Source organism: Elaeis guineensis, chromosome 3 (genome assembly GCF_000442705.2).
Source record: "Elaeis guineensis isolate ETL-2024a chromosome 3, EG11, whole genome shotgun sequence".
Lineage (NCBI taxonomy): Eukaryota > Viridiplantae > Streptophyta > Magnoliopsida > Arecales > Arecaceae > Elaeis > Elaeis guineensis.
In genome coordinates, this window is record NC_025995.2 from 103,885,102 (window position 1) to 103,912,398 (window position 27,297).

Below are 27,297 nucleotides of genomic sequence, written 5' to 3' on the forward strand. Positions count from 1 at the left end.
ATAAATTTATGTAATAATCTGATTTAAGAATAAAATCGATCTATCGAGGATGAATTCATCTGAAATCAATTGTCGGGCTGGTCCACCTAATAATTGTTTGAGCGACTGGCCGACAACCGCTGATCCTTGCTTTATTACCCACCACTTCTGTCCTGGTCCTGTGATGCAGCTGGGTTTTTTTTTTTTTTTTTGGGTACGAGGCACAGTCGTATTCCAATTCACCCCACAAGCCGGGCCGCACCCCCTGGCGGTGATCCGCGGTCATTTCCTTCCAAAGCTTCTGGCACTCATAAAAATGTCCAAGAAAAGACCATCCAAACTTGTTCCGAGGTTGGGTGTTGGTCTGGGCTCCTCTGTCGGTCTCCTAAATTTCCTTCCTTGGATTGTCGTAATTGAAACGGAGTTGACGGGTGGCGCCTCGCCTCTTCTTAATCGCCTTCTTAAGCTGGCGGTGTTGGGGCGTCCAAGTCTGGACCTGGTCTCTCTCTGGTATTCTTCTCCCTTCCATATAAAACAAATTGAAGTAACCCAGGGACATACGAGAAAGAGGGAGAGAGGAGAAGGACAAGAGAGGAACAGAAAGAGAGTTAGAGGAAGCAATGGTGGGGCACTTGCTTGGGCTGCTGAAAGTGCGGGTGCAGAGAGGGGTGAACCTCGCCGTCCGGGACGTCCGGAGCAGCGATCCCTATGTCATCCTACAGATGGGCAGACAGGTTGGTTCCTCATCCCATTCTTTATTGTTTGTTTTTGGCTCCTCTCTCTTTGTTTCCTTAAGATTGCTACGTTTCTAGCAAATATCTATGTTTTAAGCCCTCTGATTTGGCGATCCCTTTTCTTTTAAGAGACGACTTAGCGCCCTTTGATGGCCCAGAAAAAACTAGAATAGAAGCTATAAGTGATGTGAAATTGATCACTCAAGTTAAAAGAGGGAAAAAATAGCAAAAGGAGCACTAAATATATCCATGGTGGTTGACACACACATGAGGATCTTGGAGACGGAGGAAGGAAGGGGAATCACTTGTCTGTGTCGGCTTGTTTGACTCTTTAGAACCTAATCACGAAGTAATAACTAAGAACTTATGTGCATATCAAAATTTCCCTATGAAGTCACATAATCCATACTCCACAGGTTAAGGAGAGATTCTAGAGCATAAGTCCAAGATTCTGGCTATGTAGACTCTCATACAAGATCTGCATGATCTTATGCAAAACTCTGATGCTGGGGAAAAAAAACACGAGCCATAAAGCACTTGATCTACATGATTTATGAAACCCAAGATAAAAATGATACAAGAATGGCAAGTAAAACACCAGCCTTATAAGATTAAGATGATCATACCTTGTTTGCAAGTTCTTTCAGATCAAAGCCTAATATAGCTGCTCCTATACATAAGTTCTTAGACATTCAGGAAGCTTGAAATTGTAATGGTTTTTCAATTGTTTTGCTGAGAAGAAATTCTCTTACTATTGATGATTCTCTTTAATTGAACCATAGGGATACTTTCCACTTGAAGATACTCTTTATCTACTTTAAATTTAAAGCATAAATAATTGTTTCATAGAGAAAGTAAAGGTGACTTGTGTTCAGTCTGTCTATAGGAATATCATAAAAATCAAATTTCTCATGGTCCGTGTTTCTATGGCTAATAGATGCTATTGGCTAGTGCTCAAAACTTTTCCAAGATATTGTGGGATTTTATGCCAACCACCTCTGGCTGACCTCCTCGTCCCCCCTTTCACTTTAAATGTTTTTTTATATGAAATGTGAAATATGAAATATAAAATATGTTTTTCATATTGTTTTCATCCAATTTAAATTCAAATGTTTGAGACTTATGTTTTCCTCAGTGAAATCTGCTAGGAGATGCCTCTCTCGCTTTGTCAGTCAACTATGTCAAAAAATTCAAATATTTTTTTTTCAAGGGAATATTTGATTTTGATTTGTATCTATCAGCTCTTGTTGGATTTCAATGTTGCTGTTATGAGTTGTTTGCAAGAAGAACGCATCAAGTGATCATTGCTATACATGTCATGCAAGGTGATTCTTTGTTATTTAAGAGATATGAGAAAGTGATATATTAGATAGAGATCAAACTTTTGCTTTAAAAAGTGGTAGTCATTATTCTTGCATACATGCAAAGTATATTATTATCAAGAATTCATCAGCAAAACTAAGGGTGCAATTGAGTTGAGCTTAGCCGAATGGCTAGAAACTCGAGCTTGACTCGACTTAAAATACTCGGACTCAAAAATCGACTCGAGATCGATCAAGTCTTAATATCTCAAGCTCGAGTTTGGCTCAATGAAAAAAGGTAAAACTCGAGATCGACTTGACTCGAATATCATTCTAGCTATACTCGAGCTCGAAATTGAGCCTTAGTCTATGAATAATGCATATATAAATATATATATCATAAAAGTATAAATTCAAATAGGCTTGCAAGCTTTTGAGCGGGGTATTCAACTACTTGAGCTCAACTCGAAAAACTATTTGAGCTATTGTATCTCGATAATAGTTGAGTTAAGTTGAGTTCGAGTAGCTCGCGAGTAGCTCGACTCGCTTGTACCTCTAGGCAAAACTTTTATTTTAAAACTATGAGATTTCTTATAAAATAAGATTTTTTGCATACAGACCCTCCTAAATATTGAAATCTGCATGAATATTCTTCCAAAATTGATATTTGAGTATATATACCCCAATAAAATACTTGTTTTGTGTGTATATCTTTCTAATTCTTTTTTTGTTTGCATATATACCCATGCTATCTAACATCGTTAAAAAATTAGCGGTTTAAAATATGACTGAAATATCCTTAATAGATGCACATAAAAAAATATTTATAAGGATATACATATAAATAGAAATTTTACAGGGGTATTCATGCAATTTCATATATTTAGAAAAATATACATGCAAAAATTCTTAGGTTTTTTATGTGAATACCCTCCTTAATATTGGATTTATGTGAATACCTTTCCAAAATTGACATTTGCATGCATACCATTATAAAATAATATTTTTGCATGAATATCTTTAACATAACAATTCAGCCAACATTATTAGCCCAAATAATATTTATTTAAATTAAAAATTAATTAAAATTATGAAATTATCCTTTTGCTTTTGAAGTGGATAATAAGTTAATGGATCTTACTCGAAACTTATCGGACTAGTTGAACTTTTCCTCTTTCCAGGTGTTCACTCTTCTACTCAAGATCGACTTAATCCCTCTACCTCCTCTGAGAAATTTTTTGATATCTCTTGATCCCTTTCTTTCACTCTCCTATACAGAATCAAAACCATTCCTTTGACTTTCTTCTCCACCATTGGCAGTCGTTCTCTCTCTCTCTCTTCCTTTTATTGGAATTCTTGCTACTGGAATCCAAGTCCCTTTGATTGCCACTAGAGTTCTCCTTCATTGTATCCTTTTTTACATGAAGATGGTCAGGTCCTTTAGCTCTATAGATTATCTAAAAGAAAGTGTTGTGAGATGTGCTAAGTTTATTTTTTAGTGTGTGAGATTTGCAATGTTTATCTGGAGCAGACAACTTCTCATATTTAAGCAAGTGGCTGATTTAAAATCATTGTTATAAGATAGGCACATACATTAGGTTTTTTCTTCTTTTAGGAAATCGAAGCTCCAAAAAAAAGTGGCTTAAAGTACCCTACATAAGGTGTGGCCTTCTGCCACATGGCTGTGGAGATTATTGGTGAGTCTGAAGGGTTTTGAAGTTCTTTAATGGTTTGGCTCGAGGATGATTGATATTCTTCCACTCATGAGTATATTAGTAGCAAGAAAGTTTGATCATTGCAATCTATCATATGCCTTTTAGAGATTTTAATTCCTTTCCATATTCTAATCCATTCCTTCACATATGCATTTATAACAATAAATATTACAAGCCGGTTTTTGATTAAATAAGATATAATACTTGTTATAAATAAAGAAGAATAAAGGAGAATACATCAGGGGTGTGTATTGTTCGGTTCAGATCGATTTGGGGTCAATTTTCAAACCAAACTAAATTGAATCGGTTTTCTAAAACCAAAATCAAAACCGAACCAACTATATAGAAAAACCTGTTGAAATCCAACAAAAAGAAAGTTCGATTCGGTTTGGTTTATCAGGTTGTGGGTTATTTGGCTTATGTTAAATAGGTAGCTTATGGGATGGGCTAAATAGGCTGCTATCCATTTTTATTTTTTTTCTAACCATGCTAAATGGGCAGCTTATGAGATGGGCTAAATGGACAATTTTTGGAATAGGCTAAATTGGCTAAATATAGAAGCAATGAACCTTGGGACTACGGCAAAGTATAAATGAATCAGTGGAAGTTCATGCATATAGATACCCCCATGGTTTGGTTCCGTTTAAATCAGATTTTTCAACATTGAAACCAAAACTAGACCGATTTTTTCGATTTCTAAAATTTTTAAACTGAAACCAAACCAAATATGAAAAACATCGATCCAAACCGAATTGAAATTAGCGCCTTGGGTCAATTTTGCGGTTTGACCATTTTTCTTGCACACCCCTCAAAATAATCTCATGGTGAATGAAAGAACTTCCATAACTTTCTTTGTTATCTAATCATCGAATTTATTTTTTCTGAGCAATATTTTCACAGAAAATTTTGAGCAAGCACTAGGCTAATCCAAGTAGTAAAACAAGTTGAAATAGACAAAAGTAAAATTAGAACTTTTTTGCGTATATGCCCTCCTACATATATTAAATTACAGAAATTTGCTCGCAAAGTTGCTATTTGCATCTATACCCTTATAAATTATTCTTTTTGCATGTCTACTCATTAGGGGTATTTCAGTCATTTCAATTTTACACCGCTAATTTCTTAATGGCGTTAGATTGCATGGGTATATATGCGAAAAAAAGAAAAAATAAGGGCATCTATGCAAAAAGAATGTTTTATGAGGGTATATATACAAATATTAATTTTTAGATGGTATTTGTGCAAATTCTAACATTTAGGGGGGTATGTATGCAAAAACCCTATGACATATCATGAAACAGCAGACTTCATTTAAATTTACTTCCATTTACTTGTTTTCTTATTTAATCAAAACTATAATAATTTATATGTTCTTGTTCACAATTATAAAAATGTAATTGTTTACCATGTCTAATCTATTCTGACTTTTTACTGTTAGTTGTCTTTCTACTTTTAGTAACACTTTTCCCTTTTCTTCTGAACCACTGTTTTTCTTCTACAGAAACTGAAGACTCGAACAATAAAAAGAAATACCAATCCAGAGTGGAATGAAGACTTAACTCTTTCTGTTGAAGATCCTACTCTTCCAGTCAGGCTTGTATGTATCTTTCCTACATAATACTGCTAGACACCTTTTATATGATGAGGAGGATAGATCGTTTATAATGCAGCCAGAGAGTGTTGGAACACTTAATTGTCATGCAATTGTGATATCAGATGTTGTTTTCGAGGATAAAAACTTCATTGTTTAGATATCTGGAATGAATTATCATGTACTTGATTTTTGAGCAAGTATGTTCTCATAACCAAGTGGATCTTGGTTGTGTAGATAGTTGTGCTCATATCTAATATTAGGTGGTCAGATGCCAATCCACCATCTAGCAATATCTAATATATCTTTGGTCTGTGGCAAGTGCTAACAATTGCAAATATGGCAACGGCATCCATTTCTTGTAGCCTTTATTAATTAGGTCATGAATAAAGATATTCTTAGCTCAGACGCTATTTTTGAGCATTTTAGTAGGTTATAACTTCATTGAAGTTGTGATATCTTAATAGAAAACTTAAATCAAGAGTTATATCAACATATATCAGTTAACATGCATAAAATTCTGTAAGAAGTGAATGGTTTAAAGGTTGGCATTTTTCCTTTGGTTTCGCATATTGCATTACTATTCAGATGATCACAGTCTCTCTTAAGAGCTTTGATACTTCATTATAATCTAGAACTTCTTGCAAGTAATGAAATGCTTTGTTTTTGCATCAAGCCCTTTTAAGATTGAAGTATTGTTATTTAAGGAGTTTGTCCTATTTGTGATTTCGTATAGTTTAGACGTGTCAACAACCACAAAGATTCATGTAAGTCCCTACTACTCTTTGCAACTTGTTTGTATCTGGCATTAGATGATTCCTTCCTCTTAGGTGCTGTGCTGTTCTGACCTTGCCTTTTTTGCAAGTTTGTGGTTTTTATGACTGACTGATATGGTAAGCAACTGTATCATGTACCGAATCAACAAAAGGTATTAAACCGAATGCTTTGGCATGGCTAGTTGTGGTGTATTGTTTGATACCATTTATTTACCCTGTGTGATACAGCGCAATCCAATAATAGCCAGCCATAAAAACCCCAAACATTCAAAACAAGGTATAGTAGAAATAGTATAGCACTTAAGTAAATGGAAGAAATCATTTATAAAATGCCCGGGTCAAACAATTTATATGGATCTTTGTGGCTCTTTTTCACACTTCTTAATCTTAATATTTAATTCAGGAACTGACAAACATCTAGGCACATATATAAAATTAGCAAGATATCTAGTCTATGGTGATTATGATACCTACTTGTTATTTTTTTGGTAAGATATATAATCTTCATATTGATACCTATTTGAAGTTAGTGATGCTCAATATCACTGGTAAAATGCTCTCTCTCTCTCACACATTTCCTACTTAAAATCTACCCCCAAGTCATGATCCTTGAATCATATGAATAAACCCTCACTTCTTCTTGCTCCTCCTTGCAGAGATCTGTCCAAATTCCTTGACCTAGAAAACTGCTATTGGCGCCATTTACTCGAACGAAGAATAACTAATTTAATTTCCAGGAAATGAAAACTGATTTAATTTCTGATCCTTATTTTCCTTAATTCATTAAAATAAGGGAATAATTGTTTCCAGCCAGTATAATTGGTGGTAGTGGTTCGGAGTTGAGCCATATACCTTTTTCAATTTGATCGTCCTCTGGTTTTGCCAGCATTAATTGATTAAGGCTGAAGATATACTATTTCTCTCAACCTCGATAGGGAGGTGAAAATTGAAATTTAATTGCTGGCTGGACCTCTTAGCTTAAAAAAGGCTGAAGTTGGATTTCATGCCTCTTGTTGTTTTAATTCTGTGAGAAATAACTCAGATCAGGAGCTTACATAAAGCTATATATGGTGATACTCCTGTGCGTTTGCCCAACATATATGTGGGTATTGTTTTGTTGTTTTTCAGTTATCACTGTTATTAAGAATGAGATCACTGCATGATATGAATTATTAAATATTATCTTCCCTCATCTTCTTTTAATGTGATCCAGCAAGTGTATGATAAGGACACATTCAGCTCTGATGATCCCATGGGCAATGCAGAGTTTGACATCCAACCATTTCTGGAGGCTGTGAGGATGAATCCTGAAGCTGTTCCAAATGGCACCATTATAACTAAGGTCGTACCTAATAGGCAAAATTGCTTAGCTGAGGAGAGCCGGATCTACTGGTCAGATGGAAAGGTCACTCAAGATATTGTCCTCAGACTCAGAAATGTGGAATGTGGTGAAGTTGAGCTGCAGCTGCAGTGGATCAGCATTCCAGGTGCCAGGGGCCTATAAGTTTCTGTCTGATATCAGGGGAACACGTAATGTTATGGACAGCCTTTGCCCTTGGTTAGAATATCCTAAACAACCTTGTGAGGGATGTGTGCTCTGTATATTTGTTTGTCAGGATTAGACGCATGAGTAGGTAACAGCTGACTTCAGATATATCTATCTATAATGGATGCTAGAATTTTGTGTATGAGGTGCTGCTGTAATCCAACTCGTTTCATGTAGCCATTTTCTGTTTTTTAATTCTTTTTTCTCCTAACTTGCTTTAGAATCTTTCATCAGAAAAAAGGACCTGCATTAGGATCTCTCTTAATTTGTAACAGTGTAACCGTTGGGTAGAGTGTTTTTGCTTGTAGCTGGCAATGTTGCAATAATTGAGAGGAAGCTGAGTAAATAACTGCAGGGCTGGACCACGCTAAAATGGACATTCTTCCACCATTTTCGATCCCTTCACCTCTGCAGCAAAAATAGTCTTCGCAAATGGTGGTGCTGCCTTTCGCTTCTGTGCTTCATAGTAGTCTGTGTAAGATGAGTCGATTATGTTTTCTACTTATATGTGGCTGTCCCTGTGGTATTCACCATATGCTGCGTTTGTAATGCCTTTTGCCATTTTCACATCCATTGTCCTTGTGAAGGAAAACTTTTGGATAGATTTAGTCTACCATATGTATTGTAGATAAAGTCAATAAAAAGATGTCATAACAGCATACAGCGCTCTGTTGAGATGATTATAAGATGAAACAGCGGTATCTTGAGATGGTTATAAAATTTTTAAATTGAAAATATTAATGTGGCATTTTTTCATTGACGGTTGATAAAATAGTTAACGAGGAGTTTCCTGGAAAGCAGGCCAATGGTTTCCCGCAAAAGTCATGAGATAAAATAGTTATTGACTGTTGATACTCGATGCTACTGGTGCACTAGCTGTCACGACATGAGGAAAAAATGCAGGTGGATTTATCTATGCAGGGTAGATTAGCATGGGGGCTCAATTATTAATAAATATGATGACAACTACGTAAGTTTGGCAAGTGAGATTTGATGTACAATTATTTGGACCAAGACAGACGCAAGGCTATGTTGGAACGGCCTGTTTCCGATGCACCGTCACTGCGAAGGTAAATACGGTGATGGGTGGTCTTTTTTTTCTTTTTTTCTTTTTTTGGTAGTAATGATGGTTGGTCTTTTATTATTGAATAACCGATTGAACCGGGAAAGAGTCGGCAATGTCTAACGCGCGGGACACCATCTATCACATGCTTTTTAGGTTATGTGCGTGGGGGGTAATGATTGAAACAAGTCATAACAATAGTTGGGATGATTACATAAATAATTAGCATGGAAGGGATTTAAACTTAAATCTCCGATAAACCTGAGCTTTAATACTATGTTGAGTAATCAACAGATCCCCAAAGCTTCATTAGTTGATAGGAGAAAAGAATCAATGGCAAAGTTATTTGAATTGGTACCAGAGTTTTGACTAGTTTGTTTAACCATAATATGGATACATATGCTATAGCGAGCCGAGGTACATCGGAACTGGGGATAAACAGACGTGGGAAAAGGGTAGGGGAGGGAGAAGGAGAGGAAGGAAGAAAGAGGAGAAAGATGGAGGGCAAAGCCACTAGGATTGTTGTTGTCTTTAGGAGAGAGAGAGAGAGAGAGAGGGGGTTAGGTGGTGAAGTTGATGAAGCAGCCATTTGGGAGATAGATTGACATATAGAGAGAGAAAGATCAAAGCATGTACCTATAGTCATTGTCAAAAATAGTGATGGTGGTGGGAGGTGGTGAAGGTCGAAATCTTAACTCTAAGGAGATGTTTGGTATAGGATGATCCATTCAAGATCAAAGATGATGTGGGTGGAGGATGTGAGATCATCGTATTTGATTGCATCATGGTAATCCTATGTAGCAGTGATTTTAAATTATTTTTACTCTTCAAATCACTATCCAACGCAGTGACAGAAAATCCTCTCTTGAGGACATGTATTCAACATTATCCTATCACGATAATCTTATATTAAAATATGTTAACCAAAATACCATCATAATCGAGAAACTTCATGGAAGAGGAGACCTATCTTTTTTTGCCGCTACACGATATTCTTTAGGTGCACTAGGATGGGTAGTTGGGGTGTCATCTCCATGGAAGAGAAGAAATTCTTCTTTTTTTCGTTCTCCCCGTGGTGATTAGAAAGAGAAAAAATTTATGATATTTTTTTAAAATTTTCTATATCCGGATCTTCAATCCTAACTTTCAAAGCTTTGTTGAAAGGGTGACTCGAAGCGGTGATTTCGTTTCCTCAACCCAAGCACAGTAATCTGAGACTTTTCTCTTCTCCTCTATCAATTTTTTTTTCCCATCTGAGATATATTGGGGGTATTTTTGGTATTATATGGTCGATGATCTTAGATTCCCATAGCATACTAAATAAATTACTTATACATATCTAGAGATCTTTAATTACTGTACTATGACCAATCAAATATAGTGATCTTAGATCATTAGGGGTCAGATTATCCTAGAATTTGAATCACCAAACACCCCCTAACTAAATACAAGGATGGAGAGAGAGTCACGAGGCGAGGCAACTGAGATTGGAGGAGAGGAGAGGGGGGGGGGAGAGAGAGAGGGAGAGGAGGGTTATAAATTAAGGTAGCGAACTATTCAAAATTTTCAAGGTAGAAATGTGCAGTACTACTTGGTTTGGATTGTTTCAGGTTAATTCAAGGTCTACTTTGATACGTAGAATTGGTCGGAATGCCTTGAATCAAATAGTTTAGGTTGAGACAACCAACCTTTATGTACAAGGGTCTATTTTTTTAAAAAAAATTGATTTATCTCAATTTTTTTTCTAGCCTATGCGGTACTGCTTATGGTTCTTTCTGAAGAAAAAGTCTTGGTGCGAATGCACCATCCCATCTTATTAGGCCATGCAACAAATACTTTCCAATGCACGTCTGTAGTTTTATTTTTTCATTTAAAATTTTGAATGACAAAAATACCCTTTCTTTTTTTAAAAAATACGATATTTTGTGACATATTATGACATCCTGCGGTCAAATTATGACTTCTTACCTAACAGCAAGTCATAATACGGTCATAGGAGGTCATAAGAAAGAGAGGGGCATTTTCATCATTTAAAAATTTTATAAATTTTCAATAATGAAAATATCCTTCTCTCTTTATAATTTCTAAAAGAAATTATGACTTCTTACCATATAGAAAGTCATAATTTGGCTATAGGATGTCATAATATGCCCATAGGATGTCATAATTTTTTCAAAAGAGGAGAGACATTTTCATCATTTAAAATTTCAAATGAAAAAATTGAATTGCAAACATTAAATGTATATTGGAAAGTGGTGGCTATGTGGCCCAATAAGATGAACGGTATATTTTTATGGTACCGTATGCCGCATGCGGTGCACAAAGAATTGTTCTTCTTTTGAAAGCGGGATTCTCTGCAGATGTGCATTGCATGTGCTAGAGTAACACGAGGCCCATACTTACATATTTTTAATGTACATGTCATTGGCGACACAAAAAAAAAAAAAATTTTCTCACTTACAGCATCAATCAGTAGCCAGTCAAAACTCTCCACTCCTGCTAGCTGGCTGGTTGTTATCATGCTATGGCCAACCCCTGTCCCACTTTCCCCTCTTTTGCTCTCTGAATTGTGAATTATGATGCCGGATTGCCACTATTCCAGTTTGGGAGCAAACGTGTTCCAATTGATGGATGATCTTGGGTTCGCATCTTGAAGTGCGTAAGATGGTGCAGTAGTGCACTGGATGGGACAAAGGCTTCTCCGTTCCGTCTTCGGATTGTTTCTTTCACGTGAATGGTTGATCTTTTCTCGCGATGTCATTTGATCGTGCTTTAGACAGCTTTCAAAGCACTCCAATCTTTTTTTACCCCCACCCCCCAAAAAAAAAAGCACTCCAAACTCCTTTTTCCCGTCTGTATAGATCTTGAAGTGGATTTTGCGGAATCCAACGGTTGACGACGCGAAACAAAGGAAATCATTCTTTCGCGCGAAAGATGCATCCCGAACCCTTGAGTTCCCTGGATGTTTCACACGTGTCGAGACAGAACATGAGGCTAGTACCGAACTGGTCAAATATTCCTCTTTTGTCATCTCTCTCTCTCGCTCTCTCTGCTCTAAATTTCAACCTCAGAAAGCACATCACTCTGGCCTTCTCCACTGCGTCCCGACGAACAACAACAAAAAGATCAGTTCAGAACCTCGGGATATCTATCCAGGAAAGAAAATATCAAACAATGGGTGCATGCTTGATATAGATTTGAGCAGAGAGAGAAATTTTTTTTTTTTGGTGCAAAAGAGATACACACATTGTGCCATTTTTTTTTTTAAAGATACACGCATATATATGCTGCCAACGTTACTGGTTGGCTCATATCCAGCGAAGAGATATCGTTGCCCACTTCTTGGCCAAGGCCTGGCTTCCACTCAATTCCCCCAAGGATAACGAATGGCGGCTACCGCTGCTCCGTCGACTTCACTGCCAACTCCTCGATGCAACTCCCGCAGAAATATCTTTCCATCACCGGCGAATACGCTCAGGTGGGTTACTGTATTCAAACACCCAATTGGACGAACTCAAAGGGCCACAGCTGGCCGGGTGGAATCGCTGACCGGCACCGACCGGAGTATCGGAGTCCTCGTCACAGACGAAGAAGGCGATCGAATTAGAAGACTACAGAATGGATCTGATGTTCGTGGCGTCGCACTCGAAGGCGAGAAGGAACGAACAGTGGACCTCACACCGCAGGCAGTCGAGGCCATCGCAGAGAGCTTTGGAGAGTGGATATCAGAGAACTCAAGAAGGGACCAAGGACAACCGGATGAAAAGATCCGGGTGTCGGTCGGCCGAGACCCTCGCATATCGGGGCCGAGGCTTGGAGCAGCAGTATTTGCCGGGCTCGCGAGAGCTGGGTGCATGGTGTTCGACATGGGCCTGGCCACCACTCCTGCTTGCTTCATGAGCACTGTTTTGCCTGGCTTTGCCTACGATGCCTCCATTATGGTATGTTCTAGTTTGGTGTGCAGTTGGACGTTGCATTGTTTGTTGATGAGCGGTGATGGTAATTAATGGTGGTTGGCGGTGATTGCAGATGACAGCGTCGCATCTGCCCTACACTCGGAACGGGCTCAAGTTCTTCACAAGAAAAGGAGGGCTGAGCTCGAGCGACGTGGAGGATCTTTGCGAGAGAGCTGCCCGGAAGTACACAGCTAGAAAGATGGGGCTCGGACGAGGAGGCGGCGGCGTGCCACCGGCGGCGACTCGAGTGGATCTCATGAGTGCTTATGCCCAGCACCTACGCACCATCATCATGGACCGGATTAACCATCCTTCTCATTACCACACCCCTCTCAAGGGATTCAAGGTAGAATCGATGCATGGTGGACTCTCCCCCTCATTTGCTCTGCTCCTCATCAACCTTTTGACCGGAAAACTACTGCAGGTGATAGTGAACGCCGGGAACGGCTCGGGCGGGTTCTTCACGTGGAACGTTCTGGACAAGCTGGGGGCGGACACCTTCGGCAGCCTCCATCTGGAGCCGGACGGCATGTTCCCCAACCACATCCCGAACCCGGAGGACCGAACCGCCATGTCCCTCACGCGCGCCGCCGTCCTGGAGCACGGCGCCGACCTCGGAATCGTGTTCGACACGGACGTAGACCGCAGCGGGGTGGTCGACTCGAGCGGCACGACCATCAACGGCGACCGGCTGATCGCGCTGATGGCGGCGATCGTACTGAGGGAGCACCCGGGGACGACGGTGGTGACGGACGCGAGGACCAGCGTGGCGCTCACACGATTCATCACGGCGAGAGGGGGACACCACTGCCTCTACCGGGTGGGGTACCGGAACGTCATCGACAAGGGGGTGCAGCTCAACCGGGACGGGGTGGAGACGCACCTCATGATGGAGACCACCGGCCACGCCGCCCTCAAAGAGAATTACTTCCTCGACGACGGTAAGAGAGTCCACTTCGAGAATCGTACTGCCATTGCCTTCAATTACTGCTTGCTGACCACTCATATGTAAGTCTAGGACGGGTTTCATCGTGACAATCTTAAAGTATTCCTTGTACCGCACAAAGTAAAATTTCCTCTGTTATAGCATATCTAGATCACCGACAGTAATTTTTGTTTTTACTGGGAGTTTAATTATCTAATTATCTGTATAAACGGAATGTTAGCTCCAGCAAGAACATAGCCATCCAGGACTGTTCGTCTACACATGTTGCACCTGCTGAATTTTAGTACAACTAAGAGTTTGTTTGAATGATTGAATCCAAAATTTTATGAAATTTTTAATCTAAGCATAAAAAATAATGAATTATAAACAGATTAGACTATTTATTTATAAGTATTCAGAATCACTTTTTGAATGGGCTGGTCTGAATTTCATAAAAAAAAAAAATGATCTCAATAAATTATTTTTTTCTCCTCATGAGATTCAGATACTTATAAATATAAGACTTGACCTACTTATAATCCAATATGTTTTATGGTTGGACTATGAATCCAATAAAATTTTGGACTCAACCATCGAAACAGAGTCTAAAATATTGTTTAAAAGACATTAACCATCCTTAATTATATCAATGAGGTTTTAATCTTTTACAGGGGCATACTTGGTGGTAAAAATCATAATTGAGATGGTCCGTATGAAATTGGCTGGATCGGATGAAGGAATCGGCAGTTTCCTCAAAGAACTTGAAGAACCCGTGGAGTCGGTGGAGTTGAGGATGAACATCCTGACCCAACCCAAATATGCCAAGGAGAAGGGTGCCGAAGCCGTCGATACCTTCAAAAAGTTTATTGAGGTGCAACCCTATGCCTTCTCTTTGCTCCTTCCAATGCAAAATTAGTGCAATCTACGACAAAGAAAAAAGAAATCTTACTATTGGTTGTAGGAGGGACACCTTCAAGGATGGGAGCTTGATGCCTGTGGCGATTGTTGGGTGAGCGAGGGATGCCTCGTTGATTCTAATGATACACCGGCTGCCATTGATGCACATATGTACAGGTATCACTTTATGTATTAGTATCACTAATTCTTCGACTAGTCATAGGCCCATCGATTAGTTTTATTCTTAATTTCGGAATCCTGTAGTTGTTACAAGAAAACTGAAAAGGTTTGTAAAAACTGTCACTTTCTCTTTTATTGAAGAAAGGAAGTTCATCATTTTCATATTATCATTATTTCAATATTCAAAGAGGAAAAGAAGTGCTTGCAGAGAAACAGAGACTTTAATTACTTTTTACCAATTAGTTTTTCCATTAATTTCTCCAAATGTTGTGAAACGTGTCAGGGCACAAGTTTCAGATGAGGTGCATGGGCAGCATGGTTGGATGCACCTTCGTCAGAGTGTTCATAACCCAAACATTGCACTAAATATGCAGTCTTCAGTTATAGGTGGTTGTCAAGCTATGGCAAAAGTTTTTCGAGATAGGTACGACGGCTTTTATGACTTCAAAATCATAATAGTTGGTGTCTAAAGATCTCCTAATTGATTGATGTTTCTTTAAACTGCCACAGGTTCTTGCTAGCAAGTGGATTAGAAAAAATTCTTGACATCACTCAAATTGAGAAGTATGCTGAGAAGGGGACAGATTGATTTGGATGTCAAGACATTTCTGGAAAGTACTAGTTTATTTGCAGCTATTGTATATAATGTAAAGCAATGGATGATACATATTTTTGTTACTTTAAGTAATCTCATCGAGCATGTAATTAATCAACCTGTAGTGTTGTTTTGTTAAAAGTAAAGAAACATGGTCGATGAATCACATTCATCATTCAACTCTATTTGACATTAATATGATGATCATCATACTATTACTAAGAAATAGTATTAATCTAATAATTAATATATAGACAAGTGCAATTGATGGAATTGTGGGACATATTTGTCATTAAAGGAATTATTAATCCGGCAACACAATCCACGAGGGATTAAAACCACAATCATCATTATCAGTCAGTATGGTACTGAAATCACAATTACCATGATTGTTCCCCTTCAAGCTAGAAGGATCCATACTGCAAAGCCTTCTAACCATAAACTGGTCATGAGTTGGGTTAATCATGGTACCATTTGTAATGTTTTTGTTTCCTCAAGTTATACATAAATATAGGCCAAGTCATTTTTGATACTATTTATAACAATTCAAACTGTCATCAAAAAAAAAAAAAAAAATCTAGTCAAAAGTTGTTAATCAAGATCCTCGAAACCTATCGATGCACAACCAGTGTGGAACTAGAATATATATGCACACGAATCCTAACATACTCTCCCCTGTTTAGGTCAAGGACAAAAATTTTAATCATAATTATAATCTTAAACATCATAATCAGCTCATGGTCAAAATGGAAAATATTTGATTATGGAGTATATCTCGCTGGTCATTCTTAAACCATCAACATGTAAGCTTCAAACCGAAATAAGTACATTTTTTGCCCAAAAAGAAATTAAGTTCATTCTGCACCAGTCTTTGGAGCACACAGATATGACCTTATAAAAGGACCAATGCCGCATTATCATAACGGCTACCTAAAAATCATCCGCCTATGTACTGATACAACCTCATCTTTTTCTAGGTATCCAAACCAGTACATTCCTACACCAAGCCATCCACTTCCAACATCTCAAGCTCTGGTTCATAAAAGAAAACCAAAGAAGCTAATACAACTGCAAAAATGGTGAAAGCAATCAGTGATTTGCACGGATTGGCCTGTCTTTGCACAAGGGCAATTCCCTCCTTTTGCCCATTCTTCGAAGATAAATCATCCAATTCCAAGACTGGACATGTGAAATAGCCAAAAACTACGCCTGAAATGATAGCTCCAACATGTGTCCTGCAGAAGGATTCATAATCAACACGCATAATTGGTTTTACAATAATAAAAGCAATAAAAAAAAAAACTGGATAGGAAGTATAATACAACAGGCGTAGCAGCTAACCAGTCGTCAATTCTCCCAAAGCTGCTCAAGACAAAGCTCAGAGCAGTGGCGATCACTGCCTTCCAGAACATGCTTTCTGAAACCTCCTTGTCAGTGACTTCTTTATTTTGGGTTTGATAGACAAGCCAAGCTCCAATTATGGCAAATACTGGACCCTGGCATTAATTAAACAATTTTGTGATTTGAACAACATCATAGTTTGAATTTTATATGAACAACACCATATTTTGAATTTTAATAAATATTCATTGGTTATTCTGAAAGAAATAGCAACTGCACTCCTAAGGAAAAATGCTATTGAACTTCACCTAACACATCCATGAGGTTCTACATATATAATGGCTTATTTGACTTGAAAAGGTGGTGCTATAAGAGCCAACATCAAAGCCATAAGAATTTTCATATGGTAGCAGGATTAACAAACTTTGTTTTAGGTGGAGAGCTAGAATTGGACTAGAGACCTTACCAGAATTAATTTTATGTTTATTCAAAATGTAGAGCTATATGATATGGTTTACATCTCATGCTGATTATACCCATTAAAATAAAGGGTATGCCTTTTCAATGTGAAGTTTGATGTGGCAATCAAATTGGATCTTGAGTGAAAATTTCACAAGACATGTTATAACAATAGAGTCAAATCAGTAAGTGAATATTTTATGTGGGCGAATGACCATTTCGACCCTGCCAAAGTAACCAGCCAGCAATGCCTCTTTAATCCTATTAGATGGGTCCAAAATTCATTCATGAAAATCCAGTTGCAATATGTCTTTTCATAGAAGCTCACAAATATAAATATCTATCAAAAGAGTCATTTCTCAACAATGTATTTCAAGCGCCACTTTCCCTCATGCTTGCAGACTATTATTTGTGCTTAGGATACATGACTGATTGTTTTATCACAAGAGGAGGACATTTGTCAACAGTACGTCAAAGCCTCCCTTGTTATCTCATGTTGTGCTAAAGATACATGACTAATGAGTAATTGTTTTATCACAAAAGGGGGAGGATAGGTGGTTTGCAAACATTTTTTTTTTTCTTGAGATGCATGAATAATTGTTTCATCACAAAGGAATAGGAGGAGGAGGAGGAGGAGGAGGTTTGCAAACTATTAGTTGTTCTTAAGATACATAACTAATTGTTTTATCACAAAAGGAGGAGGATTACTTGCAAGATTCTTTGCAATTAGAGCTTGCATATGAGATATAGATGGTAGATATTGGCAAAGAGGTGTCAAATTCACTTTAACATAATGCTCGTTTGAGGTAAGGTACCGTTGAACTTACTGTCCCACATACAGTTAGCTCTGGGGTGTGAATAAAACTTGTGAAATTGCCACAAATTCCTCCAAGTATATATATTAGGAAAAAGGTACATGGGCCATATCCTTTGCAAACTTGAGGCCCAAAAGTAAGAAGCACCCAACAACCAAGAGCAACATGAAGGAATCCTGAATGCTGCAAAGGAAAAAAAAAGATCCATCACCGTTATCACCGTATTCCATATGATACTGGTGCTGGGTAACAGAAAAATGAAACTTAAAACTAATGAATATTAAGAATACATCAGAATGGCGAGAAAAATTTTAATTAGATGTTGAGATCAAGAAATATACAAGTACAGTGAATATGACAACTTGGCAAAGGCAGTCAATATCACAGCCATTGGATTCCTGGGAAGGAAAGCCATGAACATAGTGATTAGGCGCTATCCAAAAATTTAATGTTGGTCATATAGATATGTCTTCGCCAATCATTTCTAGTGGGCTATACCAACCGCAACCGCAAGTTTTCTTTTTTAGATTCTTCCTGAGAATTCCCATCAACGTGTACTACAGCCTTGCACTTCTCTTTTTTGCTCTTCCAAAAGAAATTGGAGTTCCTCTACTTGATGGAGTCTCCTCAAATAACTATTACACTAACTCTTACCATCTTAGTCCTTCACCACTATGTCCTCAATTTGTACAACTTTAATGTAAAGTACAGCTAATTGACTCATACACTCCCAAAAACTATGATTAGTCCCTCTAGAGCAAGTATGGCTCATGGAAAACTCAAACTTGGATATTTTTATGACCAATGGTGGTTGCATTGACTAGGGCTAAGTACGGATCGGGTTCGGTCGGGTTGAGAGAAAAATTTCATCCGATCGAACCTAATCGGATTGAAGAAAATTCAATCCGCTACGGACCATTTATCATGTATAAACCGTTTGAAACTGAAGTGAATGATTTGTAGCGGGTTCAGGTGGGTTGTGTCGGTTTGGACTTCAATGTTGACCCAATGTTGATTTTAAATCTAATATTGGCCCACTTAAGCTTATTTGCTTGTTTTTTTGATCAATTTAATGCAAAAAAAGCCTAAACCTTTAGAATGAAGTCTAAACAAAGTATTGAAGTATTGAAGTCTAAATGACGCCATCCCCAAATGAAAGTGAGTTTGTGAAATACTAAATCGGTTGGATTTGGTTTCATACGGATTAAAAGTGTAAGAACCAAATCCGACCGTAAATAATTGATTTTTTACAAACCCCAACTCGATTCCATCCGATTTATGTCTTTCAACCAATCGAAACCGATGCTTATTGGGTCGGATTGGGTGGGTTTCTTCGGGTTTCGGTTATTTGCTCAGCCCTAGCATGGACATTGTAAAGACTCCTGCGTCACTTGCCAACTCATATTTTAAGTAGAAAGTGCAGCAAACCAAAGGCTCTTTTTGAGGGCATATGTCAATCCTAATACTGTTTATCTCTGTTCTTGTGCATTTTGGATTCCAGTAGTTTCCAAAACTATTTTAAGTATATTTGAGGCAAGGGTACTTCCAAAAACATGTAAATTAACAGCCTGAGCAATCTCACACACTCTCTCTCCGAGTTGAAGTCTAGAATAAACCTAGAATTGATCAGGATTTAGGAATTACCATGCCAATTTCAGACAATTTCTTTCTTTAACAAGATTTTTATTGGTCACTAAGCCACAAAAACTTACAACTCTATTAAAATTTAATCACAATTGTATTTAATACAAGACATAGATGCTTTATTAGCTAATTAGTCTGTCTCACCAACTAATATTGTAGGGTACCTCGTTTACCTATCCTGCAGTGCGACAGACAAGGATGCCAAACTCAGTCCCTCTTTTGCATGAAAATCAAGTTTGGCAATCAGATCTTGTGTAAGAGTTGAAGTCAAGATTAGTACTTGAAATTCACCCTCAGAACAAAGTGAAATGCATCCTGCCACACTAGGATGCTGAATGGGGAGTCCACTATACATATCTTTAAAAAGTAATGCTGGAAATTCTAGGTAGTGAAGATTATATAAAAACGTAGTAGCTCGTATTAAGATAAGGGTACCTCTATAGGTCTCTTAGTGACTTATTAATATATGTGAGTCCACTCTGACCCACAAAAAAAAAAAAAATGAGGATGGCTATCTCTTTTTTCTTTTGTTACATAAGAGGTGCTACATTAGTCTTTGACAGATTAAGCTGCCACTATCAGCTTGAATAAGGTTCAGAAGTTCAATGGGAATGAGAACAACCAATTGCATTCTCCCCCATGATCAGCTGAAGAATTTGCAGCCCAATCTGCATGCCGTTGGCCTGATGAATTGTGTGGGATACATGTTTGCCATTTGCATGACTTGGAAACGATCTAATGAACCTATAATTTATGCCAAGGCACTATGGTTTAACTTCTAAGGTTGTTTCTTCAAAAGTTCTGACTAACGTAGGACACCTGTAGGTATAACTTCCATAACTGCAAGAACTGAGCTGATGTCTGAACTATGAAAATATTGATGTTTCACAAGCATAATAAGCATATAGAGATCATTTTTTTAAGTTGATATCATCATCTTGCTAAAAATTTTAAAATCCAACCAGCTCTCTGGGCCTCTGGCTACTCCACAAGGTCTCACACCATACAAAAACTCTCCTTCCTAAACAAATCCCATTACCCATATTTAGTTACTATAAAGCTGCAAAGGATTTCACAATGTTTGTATTCAATCTAAAATAAACAAGATCTGTTACTGCAGTGTGAATCTTCATCCTTGTTTCATTGAAACTGAGCATTTTAACTCAATTAATCATATTAGGCCAATGGAACTCCGTCATACCCATTAAAATTTGCAGGAAACCTAGCTGCATGATAAATATTACAAAGATATCCATGGGAAATTGTTGTCACGAATACAACGTTGTAGTAATATCAAAGACATAATCGAATACATGAAACATAAAAGCAGGATGCTAAGTATAAAAGTTCATGACATAGAATAAGGAGCATGAGCCAATTCAAAATGGTACCAGAAACATTGGTGTCAGTAGTCTCCACCACTCCCCGAGAAGGATTAATTTATTTATCTTTGCCCCATAGATCAGAGGGAGTGACAACTGCTCTACATCCGAGTTCCTGATTGGACTTGCTATCTCAAATAAGAAAACTGCAATATTTATTCCAGCCAATAAACTTCTGCATTCATAGAACCAATCTTTGTTAGCCAGTAAATTGCACACCATCTGAATATGCTCTTGCATCATCTACATATGGAACCACAATGAAAGACAGTTTAGGAAGAATGCTAGTGGAATGACATGGGGGAAAAGGAAAAGAAAATACATGAGACTAGAAACACTGCTAGTGGAAATTCTGGATCAATTCATAGGTTCCTTAACAATATGTTACTTGAGCCTAGTTTAAGAAGTGGAGATGGATCGTGGATGTTACTATTCAACAAACCCCAGAATCTAAGGTTTCAAATACCGGCACCAGATCTCATACCACTTTTTATTAAAATGGTATGGTACTAGGTATTGATACATAGCCCGTACCAACACACTGTATACTGGTGCCAGAAAGCTGCTGGAAGCCTGGAACAGCACAGTACCATTCATACCATACCATTCCGGCAGCATTTGAAACCTTGTTCTATACCATACTTATTACGTACAAGACCTCAGTTCGCTTATTCTATACAATACATCTCAAATCTCAATTGAATCTTCAGAAGGAAACTAGTATCAAACATAGGCAAAAATTTGGCAAAAGGACACACATTAGATACAAGTCAGAAGCTTCGTCATTTGTCTGTAGGCCTTCAACATTGTCCTTGCCTAACATCCCTGGATCAGTTCGATTGTCCATACTCGCAAACTGCTTATAAACTTTTGGCTTTGCAATCGTGCCTTCCTTTTCATTATATTCTCTGATAGCAGATTCTGGGGGTCTCATAGAATTTCCTGCTGATGCTTCTTTATCAGAAATGGATGTACTTTTTCTTGTACTAATTTCTGTTAGAAGAGGAAGTATTATGAGTCTGTTATTTTTTTATTAAAATAATTACTGGATGAGAAAAAAAATTAAGATACACATATCAGGCAAACATCTGATTAATAACAAAAAAAAAAAATGCAGAAGCCTTGGCACAACATACACTAATGGATAAAGAACTACAAATGAATCACATTATGTAGCTTGAAGAATACTATGGCAGTTCTATTAGTATGAACTCATGTCTTTCCTTTGTGAACACCATGTTCCTCTTAAAACTAGGATTTGTTTTAGCATAATCTGTTCATTAAAGATTGTAAATATATTAGATCAAATTCTTCTCTGTATCTGCATGGTTCAAAATTCTCAATCATGATGATCCATGAAGAGAACTGCCAGATGCTTCATGGGTTATGCAATTGAAACCACCACCGCCCCGGATAAAAATAAATAAATAAACTTCCGGATTTGGCTTGGTATGGCTACGTTAGCTTGCTGATGCATACATTTCCCCTTCATATTGGTGTTCAGTGAAAAAGGGGTAGGGAATTAGCAAACTGGGATAAAATTTGTCTCCCTATAATCTTGGAGTTTATTATGATGTTTGCTGCAGGGCACATGAAAATTTTCTCAGATCATTCATCCACTGCAGTGTACTGAAACAAATTCTGCATGATACAGCAGTGCCCTCATGCCATGAGGAATGAAGAACCTTTTATGTGTGCAAAGCAGGTCCCCATCTTGGTTTTTTATTTCATATAAGGAAGGACAAATCTTTTTAGCCAATCATCGCCATCCAAAACCATATGAGATTATGAGATATTGAACATTTTTGTAGCAGTTAATTTTCAAACAAGAACCTGTTTACTTAAGATGTCCTATCACAGATTCCACACATCCCACAACAAATTAGAGTTTGTACAAACATGCAAATATGACCGCACACAGAGTACAGCCTATCTCAAGATTGCCTGCCAGAAGAATTCCTACACAAACTGAATGTGGTAAAATAGGAAGCAGTAAGTTAAGAATTGGGCGAGGGCTTTCCTCAGCTCTGATTTAAATTTGAAAAATAGAATAGCACTAGTACAATATACAGTGATAAAAATTGATTGAGAATCAAAATACAAAGTAGACAATAGTTACACTTGTTTAGGAGAGGAGCATGCACATGTGAGGAAGGGTCCATCCTCAGAAGAAATAGTCATTGTGAAGTAGATGAGAATACTACAAAATGAAATGTAAGAACTACACCAAGGATTTATTCTTTAGCAGGAAAGAATGATAATGAAGGATTTATAAAGTCCACCACAACATGATGAATAACTAAGTCAGTTTAAAAGCTGAAAGTATGCATTAGCAGCAAATCATAAATATGTGCTTCAATTTCCAAGTCCTCAATAATCACTCTATAAGATGTCCATAAGTGCATTTCAATAAATTCCCCCCCAAAAAAAAAAGTTACCGGTGTTTAGTTTGGCAAAGTAGTTCTTTAACAAACTCAATCCAGTCTTTGTTTTGTCACCAGTTGCTTCAATCATGTCTGTCATTTTGCCTTCACATTGAGAAGAAGATTTACATTCCTTTTCATCAGAGAGAGTGTCAAGGTTGCTTGTAGACATGCAAGAGCTAAGCTGCTCAACCGTGTCATCACTGAGCTTGCTAAAATAAGAATCCAGTGCTTTCAGTTGCCTCTCAGTATTACCTGCTTCTAATTCAGAAGAATCATAACAGGATTGGTCTCTCCGATATACGTTTCCTGAACTAGATTTCTCCTCATGGCTGTTTGTATTATAGACCTTGGGAAAAGATATTTCTACAGAATTCTGAAATGGAACAGACCAATTATGAAACAGGCAATATGCACCAGCTCTGTGTTGTTTCTTTCCTTTCAAAGTTAACTCAGAAACATGGTGTAAGACATTCCATCTTCTGCCGGTCTCATTAACTAGAGAAGGTGAAAAACATTTGCACACCATATGAACAGAAAAATGGTCTGCCGATCCTCTTTCATTCTGTCCTATCACTTTCCCAGTAGGATAAACCTGGTCTTTACAGGACACTATTGAACATATGGAAAGCACAGCCATTATATATCTGAAACAGCCAACATGATGATGATATCAGTAACCAAGATCTCCATGAATGTTTGTGGTCTATCTAAGTTTGTATCGGAGCCACAGAATCTACCCAGATCTGCATACATAATTTACAAGGAGAATGAATGGTTTTATGTAATCCTTAACTGCTTTGCTGTGTGCCTTCTTAAAATCATGGAACATACTGATAGTTCATTCATCTTTCATTACATGAAAACATCGTCCTTTTCATAGTTAATAACAATATAACATAAAGTGGAATATTACTCACTAAAATTATGTCTGTTTGAGCATTAACATCCAAAACACTTTATTTTTACTAAAATGATCACAAAGATGCTTACAAACAGAGACAACTCATGCTCAATAGATGATAGCTTGACTATGTGATGTAGGTGGAGATACTTGGGCCTAATATTAGTTCTTCAGCTATATTTTGTCTACTAAGGATTCTTAAGGAGTTATAAGATGATTTTATCAAACATAATGCAACAAAGAATTTTAAATGAGTCAAAAATAAACATTGATTATAAGATCAAACTTGGATATTTTGTGATATATTATTTCAAGAATCCTCTCATGATCCATGGGTACACTTTAGTGTTATCAAATATGTTTATGGGTAGTTTAAAAAAGACAGAGCTATTTGTGTTCATGTAATGAAGAATATTATTTTTAGCTACATTTAATAGGCCCAATTATGGTTTTCCATACCGCTCCATACCGTACAAGGAAGAAACTGGCATGAAATTCAACTTTGAGTCAGTACAAGCCCTGAACCTTGTTGTACTGAGGCGTATTGACCCATACCGAGGTATACCGATATTTACTGATTTATGTATCAATTTGTATCGAGAGATACCGACACAAAAATTGAGAAAAATAGTTAGATAGCTATTTCGATACAGGGTGCATACCATACTATACCAATAATGTACTGATACAATACCCAGTATTGAGATTGCAGACCTTGGGCCCAATGTTGTCCTTAATTAAGGACATAAAGGTATACTTATTTATCTTGTTTACTTTGAAATTTGAATGGTTAGGAATTTTTAAGTCAGCAGCCAAAAAGTTTTAAACTATCTTCCCTTAATACCTATAGAAGCATACCTAGCCACATGAGTTGCATAGAACTTTTCTCAAGAGAGTTCTCTTGTTCTACTATTAATATTTTATTACCCCAATGAAGCGACTTAAATTATTCTAGAAGAGTGAATCTATCAAATAATTGTTCCAGAGGTGGATCTCTAACTTAAAATCAGAGTAATGCATCTAAACTTTAGGGTCATCTTCTTAAAGAAGAAAAAAATTTACGTGCTTGATCCTCTTAACAAAAGCTTGTTAGGGTTACTCCTATTTATTTGTCCTCAGTAAAGCATAGATAAATTTGAGACTTCTTGAAACAGAAGATGGTACCAGTGATCTGATAACACTCATTAACCACTCCAAACTCTTGATAGAAAGTATCTGGCAAAAGAAGAATGTGACCATAAGACATTCTGCCTTTTAATCTACAAAAAAGTCATGTATGTTTCCTATTTATATAATGCTGAAAGTATCCTTCCGACCTTTCATACCAATTGCAAAAAGCAGTGCGACTGACAAGTGGTTCATTCCACTGAAAATCTGTATTCTATAGAATAATTAATTATGGGAGGTCTTGAATAAGGGAAACTACAAGGCATGTAGAATCTTGGTGAAAATAAATCTTGTTTGACCAAGTCTTTGGTACTCCAGGGTCTAGGACAGAGTACCGTCCATTGTGCATGTGCCAATCAGTGGTTGGCATGCCATGAATACCATGCCACAACATGATTACGCATAGAGTCACCAATGTAGACTGATATACAAATTTTATAAAAAGATTTCCAAGCAACATGTTAGGATGCAGTAATTATTTTAAAATATGGAGATGCTGTTTGGACGCCGGCATTGATTATGCACAGATTATCTGTGCAGCCAGTAAGGAAAAGTAAAGGAAGAGTCCAATTCGAGAAAGAAAGTGCCAGAATGGAGGGAGCCACAAACTCATAATCCCAGAATTTTAAGGATAAGGCAAATTGTGTTTTTATCAGAATCTGTTATCCCTAGAAATTTGAGATGATCAGACTGGCAGCTTCTCCTCATTGCATGTTTTTCCTTCTCTTCCTCTGTTAAGTTCTTACCATTTCCACTCTCACGCCAGGTTATGCATGGATAACCAACTCCAGCATCAAAACAGGGCGGAACCAATCTTACAACTCCTTTTTCTTTATAATAAAAGGCACCTTTTTTCAACAAATCTATAAGTTTTGAGGATAATAGATCAATCTAAATGTCCATTTATATTATTCAACAGTTTTCGACCCACACTAAGAGAAGATTCAGCATATGCCTTTTCTCTTTAAGCTACAGGATTTCCCAATCACTTGGGAAAAGCTTCTTTTATTTACCTACCTGATTCTTTTCCTTCCTTTGTATTATTATGCTTCGTGGATTATCTTAAGGAATCACACTTTCAAATCATCAATCCACTCGAGGCATGATCATACTCCAAAGTCCAGACCAGCAAGTTTCATTACAATCTGAAACAATCCTAATAAATGCCCTGGGCCACCTTATGTCTATGCTTGTGTCGTTATAGCATATGTTCTGCATTCTAATGGATCGTAAACTCAATTCACCGATTCATAAGTCTCTTAGAGATTTAAATTCACAAGCAGGAACAGTACCCCATCAAGGTTCTCCGACGGTCCTTGCCACTTGCCTAAACATACAAAATCAACCTAAACATCGAGAAAGTGCAAGCAAGAACAACTAATTCAGCGTCAGAATAACAAGAAGGAGAGCCACGACTGATAAAAGATGGAGATAAACATACTAAAAGAGGGGAAAAACATAGAATACAAGAAAACGAACCGTACCAGCTTGGCTCACCACCCGTTAAGAACTAATAATTAGCAGCAGCTGCTGCAGCTTTTAGCTAGATTCAGCGAGAATGACCATCTCGTACTTGCTTCGTCCACTCGTTTCTTTCTTCAAAAAGTAATTAGTGGTTAGGTTTTAAGAGTGCTACGAGACCACAGCTGAGGGAAGGAAAGGGACTGCGAATCTGGATTCTGGTGGCTTGCCCCTTATCCGCAGCCGCTCCAATCCCATCGCAGAGCTAGATGCTTGTGGGTCCCATTCCCCATGAGAGGTCGTGGGGCCACCGGGAAGGGAACTCCAGGAACAACAGGGGCGATGTCTCTGTTCACCGTCGGTATCGATCAAGGCATCGCTGCTGTTTTTGTCCGCCGGATTCTTGCCTCGTACCAGAGAAACAAAGGGGCCAACGAAGAAGA

The 27,297-nt window shown here is 37.7% G+C and overlaps 3 protein-coding genes across 9 annotated transcripts; 2 read left to right on the forward strand and 1 right to left on the reverse strand.

Moving 5' to 3' along the window:
• The first annotated feature begins 324 nt into the window (after window positions 1-324).
• LOC105041289 (GTPase activating protein 1) lies at window positions 325-7,837 on the forward strand. The gene is made up of 3 exons (XM_010918192.4): window positions 325-713; window positions 5,231-5,326; window positions 7,310-7,837. The coding sequence occupies exons 1-3, from the start codon at window positions 600-602 to the stop codon at window positions 7,598-7,600; spliced, it is 501 nt and encodes a 166-aa protein (XP_010916494.1). The 5' UTR covers window positions 325-599; the 3' UTR covers window positions 7,601-7,837.
• Window positions 7,838-12,000: 4,163 nt separating this feature from the next.
• LOC105041573 (uncharacterized) lies at window positions 12,001-15,443 on the forward strand. 2 transcript variants are annotated; one of them, XM_010918516.4, is made up of 7 exons: window positions 12,002-12,646; window positions 12,735-13,007; window positions 13,086-13,602; window positions 14,258-14,457; window positions 14,548-14,660; window positions 14,947-15,087; window positions 15,174-15,443. In XM_010918516.4, exons 1-7 carry the CDS (start codon window positions 12,092-12,094, stop codon window positions 15,250-15,252), a joined length of 1,878 nt encoding a protein of 625 aa, XP_010916818.1. In that variant the 5' UTR covers window positions 12,002-12,091; the 3' UTR covers window positions 15,253-15,443. The 2 variants fall into 2 exon arrangements, 1 of the variants encoding a protein (XP_010916818.1); XR_012139891.1 differs by lacking the exon at window positions 15,174-15,443 and having other exon boundaries at window positions 12,001-12,646; window positions 14,564-14,660; window positions 14,947-15,084.
• Window positions 15,444-15,996: 553 nt separating this feature from the next.
• On the reverse strand, window positions 15,997-27,049 carry LOC105041288 (uncharacterized). Of its 6 annotated transcripts, none has more exons than XM_010918187.4 (7): window positions 26,878-27,049; window positions 23,338-24,068; window positions 21,658-21,892; window positions 20,909-21,074; window positions 17,874-18,056; window positions 16,600-16,754; window positions 15,997-16,493 (listed from the first exon to the last, which is right to left on the reverse strand). In XM_010918187.4, the coding sequence occupies exons 2-7, from the start codon at window positions 23,960-23,962 to the stop codon at window positions 16,256-16,258; spliced, it is 1,602 nt and encodes a 533-aa protein (XP_010916489.1). In that variant the 5' UTR covers window positions 23,963-24,068; window positions 26,878-27,049; the 3' UTR covers window positions 15,997-16,255. The 6 variants fall into 6 exon arrangements, with proteins under 6 accessions (XP_010916489.1, XP_073110295.1, XP_010916490.1 ...); XM_073254194.1 differs by having other exon boundaries at window positions 17,886-18,056; window positions 26,878-27,047; XM_010918188.4 differs by having other exon boundaries at window positions 23,338-23,969; window positions 26,878-27,030.
• Window positions 27,050-27,297: the final 248 nt, after the last annotated feature.

What these genes read in the sequence shown, in the direction of transcription:
- LOC105041289 (XM_010918192.4), top strand. Translation starts at nt 600, where the DNA reads ATGGTGGGGCACTTGCTTGGGCTGCTGAAAGTGCGGGTGCAGAGAGGG. An exon ending in TCCTACAGATGGGCAGACAG is followed by an intron (nt 714 to 5,230) that starts GTTGGTTCCTCA and finishes TTTCTTCTACAG; the next exon opens with AAACTGAAGACTCGAACAAT. An exon ending in CTACTCTTCCAGTCAGGCTT is followed by an intron (nt 5,327 to 7,309) that starts GTATGTATCTTT and finishes AATGTGATCCAG; the next exon opens with CAAGTGTATGATAAGGACAC.
- LOC105041573 (XM_010918516.4), top strand. Translation starts at nt 12,092, where the DNA reads ATGGCGGCTACCGCTGCTCCGTCGACTTCACTGCCAACTCCTCGATGC. An exon ending in ATTGATGCACATATGTACAG is followed by an intron (nt 14,661 to 14,946) that starts GTATCACTTTAT and finishes GAAACGTGTCAG; the next exon opens with GGCACAAGTTTCAGATGAGG. An exon ending in GCAAAAGTTTTTCGAGATAG is followed by an intron (nt 15,088 to 15,173) that starts GTACGACGGCTT and finishes AAACTGCCACAG; the next exon opens with GTTCTTGCTAGCAAGTGGAT.
- LOC105041288 (XM_073254193.1), bottom strand. An exon ending in CTTTGCCAAACTAAACACCG is followed by an intron (nt 21,893 to 23,337) that starts GTAACTTTTTTT and finishes CTCTTCTAACAG; the next exon opens with AAATTAGTACAAGAAAAAGT. An exon ending in GTGGGACAGTAAGTTCAACG is followed by an intron (nt 16,755 to 17,873) that starts GTACCTTACCTC and finishes AATTAATGCCAG; the next exon opens with GGTCCAGTATTTGCCATAAT.